Source organism: Mastacembelus armatus, chromosome 15, assembly GCF_900324485.2.
Source record: "Mastacembelus armatus chromosome 15, fMasArm1.2, whole genome shotgun sequence".
NCBI lineage: Eukaryota > Metazoa > Chordata > Actinopteri > Synbranchiformes > Mastacembelidae > Mastacembelus > Mastacembelus armatus.
Genome location: NC_046647.1, coordinates 21,733,301 through 21,747,892, shown reverse-complemented (window position 1 = coordinate 21,747,892; position 14,592 = coordinate 21,733,301). Strand labels below are relative to the sequence as shown.

General features: G+C 43.6%; 1 protein-coding gene across 1 annotated transcript; it reads left to right on the top strand.

Moving 5' to 3' along the window:
• The first annotated feature begins 3,363 nt into the window (after nt 1-3,363).
• LOC113131805 (zinc finger protein 135) lies at nt 3,364-13,057 on the top strand. The gene is made up of 3 exons (XM_026309487.1): nt 3,364-3,439; nt 6,586-7,158; nt 8,809-13,057. Exons 2-3 carry the CDS (start codon nt 6,587-6,589, stop codon nt 9,665-9,667), a joined length of 1,431 nt encoding a protein of 476 aa, XP_026165272.1. The 5' UTR covers nt 3,364-3,439; nt 6,586; the 3' UTR covers nt 9,668-13,057.
• Nucleotides 13,058-14,592: the final 1,535 nt, after the last annotated feature.

Here is a 14,592-nt window from a genome sequence, read left to right as displayed (position 1 = left end):
CACACACAATAACAGGCAGATAATCTTCCTTTTTATTGATGAGGCAGCGATATGACAACACAGTGACATCACAGGAGTACTGTATGCTCTCAGGAATTATTGATTATATAAGAAACTGATCAATTTCAACATCCACACAGTGATTATTGAAGTTTGGTTTAAGGTTTCCTGTCTGTTCTGATCAGACTCTGTTACCAAATCCAAATAACTTTGAAAAACACAAGCATGTTCAGCTGACTTTGACCCGAGCTGCTGCTCAGGTGAGTCCACATAGCTGTGTCTGTGTGTCCTTCAGGGTCATTGAGTAAACACAGCACCAGTGGACTCAGGTGTGTTTGTGCACAGGGTTAGTGACCGATAATACAAACTAAGGCTTTTATTTCATTTGTTGGTGTTTTAAGTTTCATTTCTTCTGGTATTTTCAGGTGTGATCAGCAGCTGCTTCATGTTTGTGAATGTGTTATTTTTGCACATTGTTTCCTGTTTTTACCTGATTTACACTTTCAGTCAGCTGATTGTAGATGGAAATTTTTACCAAAATCTATTTTTTCACATTGTGGTTCAGGTGCTTTTACTGTGGAGGAGTGATGTAGTTCCTCTATATCCTCTTCATCACCTCAACTGTTCTTTCGGTTCCTGACGTGATGTGACACACTGACAGTACGTTTAACGGTTATTCCATCAAACATCTGCGAGGAGCTTTTCTGTGTAGTCACAAATTATTTGTCTTCTGACTGTTTCAACAGATGCAGCCACACCTGATCCACCTTCACCTGTTTGTTTTCCTTTAATGTTGCTAAAACTCTGAGCTTCAGAGACTAAGGCAGGTGAAGAAGAAGAAGATGATGATGATATAAACCTGGCTGAGCCTTTCTGAGGCTGGAGAGTGCCACCTGCTGGTCAATCCTGACAGCATCTCTGAACCCAATCAACAGCTGTGAACTCTCCCCACTTCAGTTTTGTCAGTCAAGACTTTGGACACAGCTTCATTTTTATTGATGATATTGAAAACATCCAAACTATGAAAGAAACTGTATGGATTTATGTAGTAAACAAAAAGTGTTTAACAACCCACGACTGTCCAAAGTAGCTGCATTTAGCTTTGACAAGCTCAGCACACTCATTTCATTTTCTCGTCACATTCACCAGGTAGTCACTGGACTGGTTTCCAGTTCACAGCTGTGCCTTGTCCAGAGTTAATTTGTGACCCAGTTAAGTAAAGAGAAAAGGCATCATTACCCCAAAAAAGAACTTTCAATGTATCATCAAGCTCTGTGTTGAAACTGGCTGACGTGTCTAGACTCTGTCCCAGGAAAGGGGGAACCAGAGTTTCCTCTGCTGCAGAGGATAATGTTTGTTTATGTTTATTGGCATTACCAGCCCCAGGAACCGCTGATTTACAGCACCTCAGATTACAGGCCGCATAAATGCTTCTCACGGGTCAAATGGCAGATGGTATTTCAGCGTTCAGAGGACAACCAAGAAACACAAGGGATGGACATCAGATCAGTGGAAACCAGTCCTTTGGTCTGGTGAGTCCAAGTTTGAGAGTTGTAGCTCTAATTGCTGTCTTTGTTAGACGTAGAGATTGTGGGCATACGGTTGCTGAACATGTGGTTTGTAGGTGATACTGTGGATGACTCAGGCTGGAGACAGACTGGACTATTCCATGTCCAGTTTGTCCCCTCCAGTGATCGATTACGTCTAAACCAGGGGTCACGAAACCCAGTGCTCGAGGGTCCTGCTTGTTTTCCAACTATCCCTGCCCTAACCACTGCTGATTGCCTGGATCAGGTGTGTTCAGCCAATCACAAACTGGAAGGGAAGGGAGAGTTGGAAAACCTGCAGGACAGTGGCCCTTGAGGATCAGGGTTGGTGACCCCTGGTCTATACAGTCCTGAAGTGTGTGGTCTTATGGGCTGGAACCCAGATCGTAAATATTTACTCTCTGGTGGAATACACGCAATAGCCAATGAGAGCCAGCAGCCCGGAAAACGTCACCAACCGGATGTTGCGTACTAATACTCCTCATAAACGTGGTAGCGGATCAAAGCAAAACCAGCACCAAAAGGAGCATTGGTTAAAAAAAATCATGTTTGTTGAATTATACCAAGAACGTGTGTCTTTTTAAAGTATTGTGAAAACATAACGTTACAACAATAAGGCCGACAATGAAAAGGCAGGTAAAGCGTCACAAAGTCACGCTCGATCACGCGTGTTTCTGTGAAATCTCGTGTCTGTCACTACTAACGGCAGGTGTCTGGTTTCCGGTCTGGTCGAGTCCTCTAGGATGAGCTTTCAGAGGATTATAATGTTAAATCATTTGAAACTGTCCTTGTGTGTGTGCTCTGATTTTAAAATCATCTACTAACTAACATCATGTCTTTATTTCCTTTTGTTCATTTTATTGTTTATTTCTTTATTTCCCTTTTTAGTCTGTGCAGGTTGTTAAATATTAAATGTGAAATTTTACCAAATTCATTAGTTTCTGTGTTGTTTGATCTTATCAATATTCTTTTTAAATAATGGTTGTATTGTATTTAGCCTCATGTATATATTCATTCATAAAGCTCTGAGTGAAGTGAGTGGCAGGACACTTTACAGATATTTGTGAGGTGAAGTCTATTTGTCTTGTTTTATTTTCTTTTTACACCCAAACACACTTTAAACACAGCCGTATTTTTCCGGGTCGTGACTGGGTGTGGCTTAGTGAGCTCAGGTGTGAACCCGAACAAACGTCACCGCGCAGCTCACCTGGGGACTGACGCATCTTTGCATCTCTCACTTCCAAAAACAGGCAGGACCTTGAGTCCAGATTATGTCCTGACACATTCAGAACCTCTGTTCTCAAATCAGTTTTCACCTGGAGGAATTTAAACCTGAAGCAGAACCAGAACTGGACCGTACAAGCTGTGAGTATGCCTGTAAGCGTTGTCAACATTTGGTGAAGAGAGAATTCACCGATAATATTTATTTAGTGCAGTTAAAATCATAAAAATACAAATGTTGTGGTTTCTGTTCAATCAGAAACTGGATGATCTCAAACTTCACGACACTTTGGGACATTTTCTGGGACTTTGCGGCATATCAGTTTCTCGTCCAATCAGATGTGATGCACCGAGCAGGCTGCGCAGGAGCTCGACCAATCACAGAGCAGACGGGATCCGGACGGCCTGCTTCTTGCCGCCTCTATGCCGCACCGCCTCATCCGCTCTGCCCGCCTCTCTGCCGCATCGGTTCATTCGGTCTGCCCGGCGACCTGCCGCGTCTCTGCCGCATCGCCTAATCCGCTCTGCCGCTGCCTCCGCAGCAGCGGTGTCCAACCGACAGTGTGTCGCGGCTCCGCGGTTGGGATGTGACAGAGGTGCGGCAGGGATCACGGGCTCAGATCCTCGTCCAGGACCGAAACGGGAGAAGCGGGACCGTTCCGGGTTGAATCGTAAGTGTTGAGTTAAAAACGGTCTCGGTGATTTAAGCGGTAAAATGCTGAAACGGAGCAGTGTCTGCGGCGGACATGGTGTGTGTTTGCGTGTGTGCGCGCGCGTGTGTGAGATGTCCGGTGAAACCTGCCGTGAGTCCCGGTCCAGCTGAGTTTCAGGCTGGTCCTGTGCAGAAAAACCGGATAATGCTCCGGTAACGAGAAACAACCGTGACGCTGCTGCGGTGACAGGAAACCAGAGGCCTGAATATTTACTGCAAATCCTCCTCTTCATCCTCTTCATCCTCCTGCTCTGTACCGTTCCCACCGGGACAGGAGAAAACGTGATGACAGAAACGTACCCGGGGGAAATCCACATATTTAATTTATTTATAAGTCAGATTTTCATCTCATGTCACCAAAGTCCCGATTAATTTTTTTTTATTTTATTAGTGAGGGAAACAGGGAAAGACTGAACACAAGCAGTCCACAGTGTTTAAAAACATTATCAAAATATCACTGTCCCAAGATATCAGGAACCTCATTTTTTTATAATAACTGTCAAATATTAGGATCAACGTATAAAGTCCTGCATAGGCCAGGCCATGACAATAAGCAGAGGAGAGTTTGGAGGAAATGGTTAAAACTTTGCAATAAATTGTGCTGAAACAGCTGGAGAGCTTTATGTGCACGACTACATGCAATATAGAAACATATATATATATATAATGCACTGTAGGGTTGTAACAAAATAAAATCTGGTTTAGGGGAACATCAGCAGCAGAAGACAGAATCTGTTGTCTTTTATGGAGAAGAAATTTGTCTGGCTCCATAAATTCAGCAGCTTCTGCTCACCAAGGGCAAAATAAAATCTTCTTAGAAACAGTGAAATTACTCAAATTCAGCTTTGATTTTTATTTTTTTCCATCAGGAGTATTGGATTCTTCAATTTTCTTTTTTTTCTAAAATAACATATGTTTTATGTACATCCCTCTGGAAAACAAAAAAAAATATTTGCTTCTAGTTATTTAAATAGATTAAGATAGCTGTATTGAAATATATGGAGGTATTTAGGTTTATATACACATGTATCTAAATAATGAGGTACATTTGTATATACAGGTATCTAAATATTGAGGTACATTTATATACACATGCATCTAAATACTGAGGTACATTTGTCTCTAAATATTGAGGTACATCTATATACACAGCTATCTAAATACTGAGGTACATTTATATAAAACAGGTACAAAATTTCGCCTGTGCTTTTATTGTGAATGACAATTCGCCGTACTTCCGTTCGTCGCAACCATTTAATCCTTTCCCATAATGCTTTGTGTCCACGTCCCCAGCTTCCTGTTTATTGTCACCGTCTCCGCCGGTAAAACCGTGACGTTTTCGCGGCTGTGCCCCCGTTAAAGCTCGGTGAGTAACCGAATCCCGAAGCGTTTCACCGCCAGATGCGTTTCGCGCCGTTTATTCCGCGGTTCGTTCTTTTATTTTGACAGTTTAGCGAAGAGAAAATCCGTCTGCTGCTTCCTCGTCACTGAGCCTGACGGAGCCCCAGAACTCCGCTCAAAGAAGCGGCTGTTTAAAATATCATCGCTTTAACTTGGCCAGGAAATAGTTTTTAAAGCGGTTTGAGACACTTTACGTAATGAAATCGTCTTGTAAAGATTTCGGCACGCAGGTGATTCCTGAGTGCGCTCTAAATGTGAATGAATGGTCATGGTTAATAATGGATGCCCTGCTAGAAACCGCCCTCCGAGAAGCGTTTAGTGGGAAATAATGGCGGAAAGAAATATTAAATCTGTCGTTTACGTTGACATAAAATAGGAATAAGATGGTGCTTGTCTTACTGGACCCGTCCCAGGTTTAAGAGCGAGACAATAATTCGTTTGAAAGCAAAGGTCTGCTGGTCACGTATATAGGAGTGCCGGCTGACTGGGCGACGGTAAAAAAGGCACATTTCTGAACGGAGTTCGGTGCGAGCTGTGCAGGCAAAAATAAAGTGTAGCAGAGCAGCCAGACGATTTTTCTCAGATTCGTTTGCACAAACAGACGCAGGTATCGGGACGTTTTCATGAATCTAAATGTTCATGTGTGTTGGTTGTGACCTTATATGGTGTGTCGGCGATAATGAAAGTGTCTGCAGACATGTTTGTTTTTTTTTCTAGTCAATGTGGTAACCTCAGTTATTTACACTTTCTGTTTAGTCTTATTATTTACGTTTGCTCGTCATTTAGTCTCTAAGTGCCAAAATAAAGCCAGTGCACTGAGACTGGATCAGCACCTGGATATAGTGGATCCCAGAGTCTTGTGGATTTGTGTCGGTTTCATTTATTTAATCCCAGATTTGTTTCCTGAACCACTGAAGTCCATCACCTGCTGCATCTGGACGCAAACATCATGTTTAAAGAATCACATTAGCCCAGTGCAGTAGACAGGCATTGAATTTTAATATTAATTTTGACTTCATCTACTTAAAATATATGAAAATAATGAAACAGTGACACACACACACACACACACTCTCTGCAGGTCTCGGGGTGGGGGTGGGGGTTTAGAAGGTTTGTAAATACCATCATTTTTCCATCTGTCCGGGGTTAGTTGTTTGTTGTGAACAGAAGACTTAAGGTTTTAGTCATTATCTATATGTTGTTAATCATTAATATATAAGACCCTTATTTTCTTTATCAGTCGATTGATACTGAATGAAATGTTGGTGAAATTTGGACCCAAGTGATTCAAGTGCCTTTTAAACAAAAACATCTTTTTTACCTTTTAGAAAAAAAGTGTTTTCAGCTAATGTTCAGTCAGTGTTGTAAATGAGTTTGTACAGTCAGTGTGCTGACAGATGGTGCCTTCACTGTCACGGAAAATGCTGAAACCTGCTCAGTGAATTAAAAAAAAACAACTAATCACTTGTCAAAACATCCATTGATAATCTGCTGATTGAAGTAATTAAATATTGTTTCCATTACTCCTGCACCCCCCATTGCTCCTCTTACTCCATTTTTCTACTTCTTTTCTCTTCTTCCTCCTACTCATTGCCTTCTCCCCTCCTCCTCCTTCTTCCTGCTCCTCCACCTCCCCTTGCCCCCAACCCCAGGGCTGCAGCTGCTTCTCTGAAGCTCTTCCTCACCTTTTCCTCCTTGCTTAAGGATGGAGGACTCGGAGACGGAGCTGGCGGTGTCGGAGCCGGACGCCCTGGGTGCGGACTTCATCACGGTGGAGCTGGACACACAGCCCATCGAGTATGTGGTGAAGTGGGCAGAGGTGGGCTCCAAGTTCACCATCTCCTGCGTGAAGAAGGACTCAGAGGACCCGACAGAGCTGACGGCTGAGCAGCTAAAGATCGAGACAGACGAGGCCTTCTTCGCCCCTTACGAGGAGGTGTATCCCTGCGAGGTGACGGAGCAGAGCGTGGAGATAAAGACAGACTCTGATGATGACGAGGACAACGAGGAGACACAGGAGGTGCTGGTGGAGGCGGGAGGCAGCCAGTTGGACGGTGAGGCTGACTCGGACCAGGCCGACTTCGAGCCGGATGATCGGCAGTACCGCTGCAGCTACTGCGGGAAGTGCTACAGCCATGCATCCAGTCTGTACCGCCACCAGCAGACCCACACCGGGAAGACTGGGGCACCGCCACCTGCCAAGCGGGCACTGGAGCCGACTCACCAGGATGCACGCTACACCTGCCCCCACTGCGGGATGAGCTTCAAAGGCAGCAGGTGTGTACCCAGAGGTCATAAGAAAGTCGTCTTTACAGGTTCTGGGTGTAACATGTGAGAAAATGACGAGAGACAAAACCAGAAGGAGGACAGAAATGGCAGCAGAGCCACACAGTTAACAACCAGAATAATGCAATGGAGACCTGGTGCAGGAATGCAGCTCTGCAGGTGAAGGCACCAGGGCAGCAGAGTGTGGGGTGTTTCTTCTAGTGTATGTGTATTAGTAGAAATTAGTGGTTATAAATTAGCACCGGACCAAATAAAATGGAGAAAGTGATCCCACTAGTTTGAGATCTAGAAGTTGTTTTTCTGAAAGCTGAGCATAGAAGCCTTCAGATATAAATTAATTCATTCAGAACAAAGTAAAAGTGGACTCGTCCAAAGATCGTTTGTGAATGAAGATGCTCCACTCTGTAACTCCCCTGTGTAACCAGTTTTAGAGTGAGACATCTTTCTCTCGTATGTCTTTTCATATTGGAACAGTAAGTGAAAATGCTGACATGTTGGGTTTTGGGTCAGAACAGTCACAGTGCCCCCTGCAGGTGCAACTGGGTAACAACATGTGCCACATAAAAACATTTGAGCAGCTGCAATTATTATTAAAACATTGAAAAACGTTAGTTTAGAGGCACTGCAGGAAATGTAGATGTTATGGTTCAACATGTGACGTAAAATAGTGAATAAAAAAGTCCTGAACGTTAAAATAGAAATATTCTCCTGACATCAGGTAACAATGTGTTTTATTACTGTAGTTTGTGCCATGTCATCACAGTTTTCACTTCATGGTCGATGTTTCTGTAATATCAGTCGTCATGTGACCAGTGAATTAACCAGTGACTTCGCCTGGTGTCAGCTGGAAACGGTCTCATGCTGATGTTTCTGTGGGTTTGGAGATAAACTGAGCAGTGGAGACATTTGATGTTCACACTGAAGCCCAGTCATATGGAAACTTTCCTCTTTGCTGTATGAGACTTTTCAGAGAAACATCTGAATGAAATCCAGACCTGTGATCCAAATCTTGAACAGACAGACTGTCTGTCTGCACAGGATCTGACCCTTCATCTGAATAAATATGACCTTAGATTTATCTAAGACTTTAGTCTGATATCAAATTAATTTTAGCAGAAACAGGCAACACCAGGGTTTCAGGTTAACAACATAATTGCAAGTAACATAAAAATCCAGCCCTCAATAATTATGAATTCAAAACCTTAGATACACACAGCTCAATGCTGAGTTCTCCAAATCACAAGGACGGACACTGAATGCCTCTTTGTCACTGGTGTCAGTGCTGATCACGTGTTGTGGTAAAGAAAAGTAAAACCAGCTCAGACTTTTCCTGCTGCAGGAACTGAACCAGTCACTCACAGCTTCCTTTTTTCACTTTCTTTTCCACTCGTCTGTGTTTTTGTATTTTCCTGCCTCGATCAATAGTTTCATTAGATTTGCTGTATTGAACAGATGATAAAATGAATCTTTGTTTTCATAATTTAAAAAAAAAACCCAAACATTTGGTGTTTCTCAGATTAAAGGATGAACTGAATATCTTGATTTGACCAAATGCCTGAAAGATTCAAACTGATGTTTACAGGTGTGATGATCAATAACAAATCTGATCAGTCGCTGCTCTGATTGATGTTTTCCCACCAGGATGCTGGGCAGTCACCTGCGGCTGCATGGGAAGCGGCGGATCCACCCCTGCAACATCTGTGGAAAGGAATTCAACCACAGCTCCAGCCTGTCACGCCACCGTCTCATCCACAAGAAGGGAAAAGGAATCCCCAAGGACGTCGCCCTTGGCCCCAACATGGCCGCCCTGCGCCACTCGCTTAAGCCCGGCGGCAAGAACAAGAAGACCAAGAGGCAGCAGCATGCGGCTTCCGCCCTCGTTCAGAGTCCAGCTGGCGACAAGTTTTTCGCCTGCCCGCAGTGCGACATGAGCTTCCGGACGTCCACGCAGCTTTCCAAACACCAGGTGACCCACGTCAAAGAGCTGCTGGACAACTACACACCTGGTAAGGAGAACCTGGGTGAGACCTCTTCTGACCTCAAGATCCGCCTCAAGCTCTGCTCCCGTGACAAGCCCAATTTCTACACCCTCTGCAAGAAGAACCGCCGCCGCCGGGGGGCCCGAGCTGCCAAAAGGGGCTCCTCCACCTCTGAGGAGGAGGAGGGGGGTGGCGCCGGTGGTGGAGGAGCCGTGCGCCACAGCTGCAGCCAGTGTGGGAAGCAGTTTAGCCACGCCTCCAGCCTGGCGCGGCACCAGCAGACCCACAGGGCAGGGGATGGTGGTGGGCAAGGGAAGCTGCAGCAGACTGGACTCCCCACAGCCAAGACCAAGACCTACACCTGCGCAGCCTGCAACAAGACCTTTATGCACTCATCCAGCTTCTCTCGCCACAAGAAGGCACACATGGAGGAGGAGCAGCGGGCCCGTGCTGCTGCTGCAAAGCGCCGAAAGAGAGCCGTGTTAGATGAGACCGCTCCACTGGAGTCCGACTCTGAGTGACGTTGCCTGGCTTGGAACTGGGTTTGGACTGGTTCTGAATCAGCACTGACTGGTTCTGGAGTGGTTTTGGACCAGTTCTGGAAAAGTTCTAATTTGGAAACATTCTGGACCAGTTCTCCACCAGTTCTGGACCAGTTGGAGACAGATTCTGAGCCGGTCACGGCAAATGTCCAGGTTATGGGACCTGGAACTGGTTGATTCTTCTCTGGTGTAGATAGCAGCAGGACATCCATATATGGTCGTATGGCGGGCGATCTCCACACGCGGTCATATCCATATATGGTCATAACTGACCTTTAGCTAATTGCTCTTAAGGATGGGATTAGATTCAAAGTGTTACTCCGCCCCCCCGCAGCCCCACCTGTCTTTTAGGTCGCTGTTTGCCTCCATTCCACCCGCCATTTCCCATCAGCCACCTGGGGAGAGTGCTGGCAGCGGCCTGTTCAGGCCATGCCCACCTGCTGCCCTATGTCTCATCAGCTCCAGGACCTGCAAATCTGGTCACACTCAGTCTGATGTCAGCATGTAGAGCGTTACAGGAAACTGAGTCTCTACAAAATAAAAGCTTTGGTTTGAGTTTATCGCTGGTTTCTGTAAGGTGCTGCGATCAGCATAACTTTATGGAGGTTTAATAACGACAAAATTTACAATAAAGCTACAGAATGCACAAAATAAATTCAGTTATAAATAAGCATCACAGCCATGAAGAAACTGTGAATTCATAAAAAAGCTCAACTAGTAAAATTCAGCAGATGTTTTTAATCAAACCATGCCCCTCTCCTCATCCAATCAAATCAACATCTTTCTCTCATTAAATCCTATTGGTTCGGTTTTGTCACGTTTCTTATTATGCTAAAGATGTTGATTTTCCAACATAAATCAGGATTTTCATGAAAAATGTCAGCTTTCACAGTTTTAGAACGTTAAAAAAGCCTTAACTCAGCCTTGAACGATTTCTGCCAGAAACTGTTTTTCTCTTGGTCTTTGATCACTTCCATTGAGTTTAGAGGAAAAGTCAGAATCAAAAATTATTATGGAATTGATAGAAAAAACTGATAGAAATACACAGCACTGACTTTCCTTTGTGTATCTGGATTTATTGCAGAATAGAGCTGCAATCTGCTAATATGTGCTATCCATTAACAGTTTTGACTTGTACAGAATGTACAAAGTTATTTTACTGAGACATGAAAGAGAAAAATTATTGTATCGGAGAACCTGAACTCTGGAAATGTTTCTGAATAATGAGTCCTGTGGATGAGACAGGAGCATGGTTTGTCGGCAATGACAAATTTTGTTACGGTCAAATTTGTCTGCGTCCCTAAAAAACAGTAACTCCAATAATAACAATATTAGTAATAATAAAACAACACTGGTCGGTTGTTTTAAAACAGGAGTTAGTTTTGTCGTTGATAAACCTTCACACGGGTCTGGTCAGCAGCAGCAACTGCTCCTCTCTCATCTGTGTTTTTGTTCTCGTCCCTTTTCTGTTTTAATGTCACCGCCCAGTTCCTGCCTGAGTAATTCTGATTGGCTGAAGTTCTTATTGGCACAGCATTCTGATTGGTTACTTGTGTTGTAGTGTTGATATTTTTAGGTTAATGTTAAAGGTTAAAACGTGAAATCTAAGCATACAAGCGATCGGTGGGAGGTGCTGCTTCTCCACAATAATGTGCATGAAGAGTTTAACCTGCAGCTAGTCGGCCATGTTTGTAGTTTTTCAGCTGGGTGTGTCTGAAGATCAATTGCAGCGTTTGGATTTCTCGTTTTAGCAGCAGCGTGGTCGTGTCTGAGGCAGAAGGGAAACTGCACTACTTATTTATGGATTTGGAGCAATGTTGTAATATATAAATATAAATGCTATTTAAATGTGATTCACAAGTTTAAAAAAAAAAAAAAAAAAAAAAGAGAGCATCTAGGTGGCCGAGACCAGCTGCACACGTTACTATAGCAACGTCACTGTCACCTTCATCATTCAGCATCATCAGCAGAGGCAGACGGGAAGGTGTCCAGTTTTTCAGCTTAGGTTATTGATGAGACAAAGAATCCTGTGAAATCGACCCTGAGATTTTGACAGTTGTGGGCATTTACCGTAAATGTGGAGTTTGGTCTGTTTGAGACAACACCTGGACTGAAGTGGACAGGAAATTAAACAAAATACAAATTTTCTTTATTGATTGATTGGAAAGACAACGGTACAAACTGAAACCTGCTGTTTCACAAAGTAAACATGAAAATTTGAAAGTGAGTTTGGACTTGAGGGGACGTCCGCCTGAGGCCACGTTAGAACTAAACCGGTCGAACAAATCCAACACTGAAATGTCGCCTTTCATTGACCAAAGATCCAGAACAGGCACAGACTTTGGTTTCCAGTCAGTTTTCAAAAGGTACAGGTGGGATTAGTGAACATATTGAGACATTTACAGCAAATCTGGAATAATCGATGTTAGAGAGAACATCTGGACTGAAATGGTCAAACCAGCAAAAAAGTTTTATTGGTTAATTAAAATGACAAATGTATCAAGATGTTTCTGCAAAGTCAAGGTGAGATTTTGTGACAAATTTGTGGTGATTTACATCAGACAGATGTTATGAGGTCACATCTGGATCAAAATGTAATAGCTATCCTTACTGGTTGATGAAAACGACAATTTCTCAAATTCTTTGTGCAAATACAACCAAACTTTCCACAAAGTGAACATAAGTTTTGGGACAATTCTTGGGAATTTACTGCACATCTGGACTCTAATGGACTCCTGCCTGATACATCTGGACTAAAATGGATGAGAGAAAGAAATTCAAAGCTTTTGGGGCCTTTTTAGTGTAACATGCACTCACTCAAACGGACAAAATGTTTGGACATTTAAAGACCACACCGGAATGAACATGTTTTATTGGAAAGATTTGCGGTCACGCGGATGATTTCAGCCACTTTCTCCCTGACAGATGGCCCAAAATAAAAGCCTCACCTGACGTCAGTGGATCCTGGAGTCCCCCCCCCCCCCCCCACTCCCCACCTCCTGCTTGTCAGACACTTTGAGTTTGTGAATAACATTTTACTCTGTGAATTGGATTTGACTTAATTTAATGGTGACCTATTTATAAGTGGGGAGTCGCACTACAAACCTCCTGTAGAAAATAAAAGCACTTGGTGCACTCCCCCCTCCCGCTCTCCAGGTTCTGGTTTTTGTTAGCTCTGTTTCAGGCCTTACAGCTGCTCTTCTTTTGCATTTAGATCCATGTTGTGTTGACTCGTTTCTCTTTGGTTCGTGGTTCAGCGAAGCTTCACTCTGCAGATAGAAGGTTGTTCGTCATTGTATTGTGTTTGCCGTTAGAATAAACCCAGTTGACATGTTTTGTCTTGCGTTTTGTAATAAACCTTTGAAAGAAGTTTCCTCTGTGCGTCTTCAGTCTGAACCTGATGCAGATCCAGAGACATGAAGAAATGAGCTGATTAACACATATCTGCATCAATACTAAGTGGAGGATCTTCATGTCATATGGACAAATACCAAGTCTGAAATACTTATAAGAAAACTTAAAGGACGGTTTTCTGTGTGTGAGAGTCCAGATCCCATCCAGAGACTGACAGCAACAATGAATGTGGTGTCCTCAGCGTAATGTGTCTGGATCCAGAATCTGGTTCAGCTTATGGGTCTGTGCCGTAGACCTCCATTGTTGTCCAAAAACTATTAAAAATACAGCAGGGAGCCACACCGCTGACCTGGCTCACATGGTTCTTCCTCACCAACAATGGGAGGCTCCTCTTTTTCCAAAAACCAGCTCCTGACCGACCGACTGTCAGCCGTCACTGTTTGCAGTCTGGTTCCACTCCAGCTTTTCTCTGTTCACAGCAACGACTGGAGCTGGTTTGTGGAAAAAGACTCATTTATGGAAAAAGAACAAAAACAGAAATAATCACCAACCCTGATCATTTGATCAGTTTCTGTTTCAGGTCTGAGTAGCAGAGACTTGATGCGACCACAAGATGGCAACAAATACGCTGGTTCCTTTGACTAACAGGAAGTGGAAGGTGTAGAGGAACAAGTGATCGCCGTCCTCTAGTGGTCAGAGTGAGTAACTGCAGCTCCCCCTAAGCTCCTGCTGGCAGATTTTCTTTTACAGTCATTTCTCAGTGTGTGGTTGTGCTGATGGGGCTTTATCATAGTTATTGGTTATATCCGGCATGATGTGAATCTCTCAGGGTGATTGTACTGCAGCTTAAACGCACCAAATGTAGTTTGAAAGTAGCTGCTACATTTTTACAGGGTTTATTATTAACATGGTTGTTTATAGGGACTACATGGATATATATGCTGATATTTAGATCATTTTGGAGACTCCACTGTTTATGGTTTTTCATAGTCATCATCACACAGAGTGAGTCAGCTCTGAGTTAACTAACATTAACCAACTAAGCTAAACTAACCAAAAGCTCAGATCAGTCACCTCAGACCTCAGGGTGAAGTTCTGAGGTTGTTCAACTAGTTCTGTCCCTTTGGTTTGTTGTAGTTCCTGAACAGTCTGCCTGTTTGCCTTCATCACCATCATCATCTGCTTCGTTGCTCATGGATCTCTGGAGCCTGCCCTGTGACTGGTGGGAAAAGTGCTAAATAGAGCCTGAGGCCTTTTAAAACAAAAACCTGGTACAGTAAATATCTACCTGTGTTTGTGCGGCTCATACTAGCATGTATGAACATCTGGCTGTGCAGATGTTTGAATGGAACAGATCTCCATGCAGTGCTCACAGGTTAGTTTAAAATAAAATAAAGTGCAGTCAGACATTAAAGGAAGGAAACAATGAGGAGAATTTACTCTTTGCACTGACGAGCAGTTTTTATTGGTTTTGCAAAAAGAATCATTTCTATTTAAAACAAAGGTGAAGTCGGTGCTGTGACGACACAAAGCAACTTGTTTGATGCTAA

Excerpts from the sequence above, each read along its gene's own strand:
- LOC113131805 (XM_026309487.1), top strand. The coding sequence starts at position 6,587 with ATGGAGGACTCGGAGACGGAGCTGGCGGTGTCGGAGCCGGACGCCCTG. Across the intron at positions 7,159-8,808 it reads ATGAGCTTCAAAGGCAGCAG|GATGCTGGGCAGTCACCTGC; the intron begins GTGTGTACCCAG and ends TTTTCCCACCAG.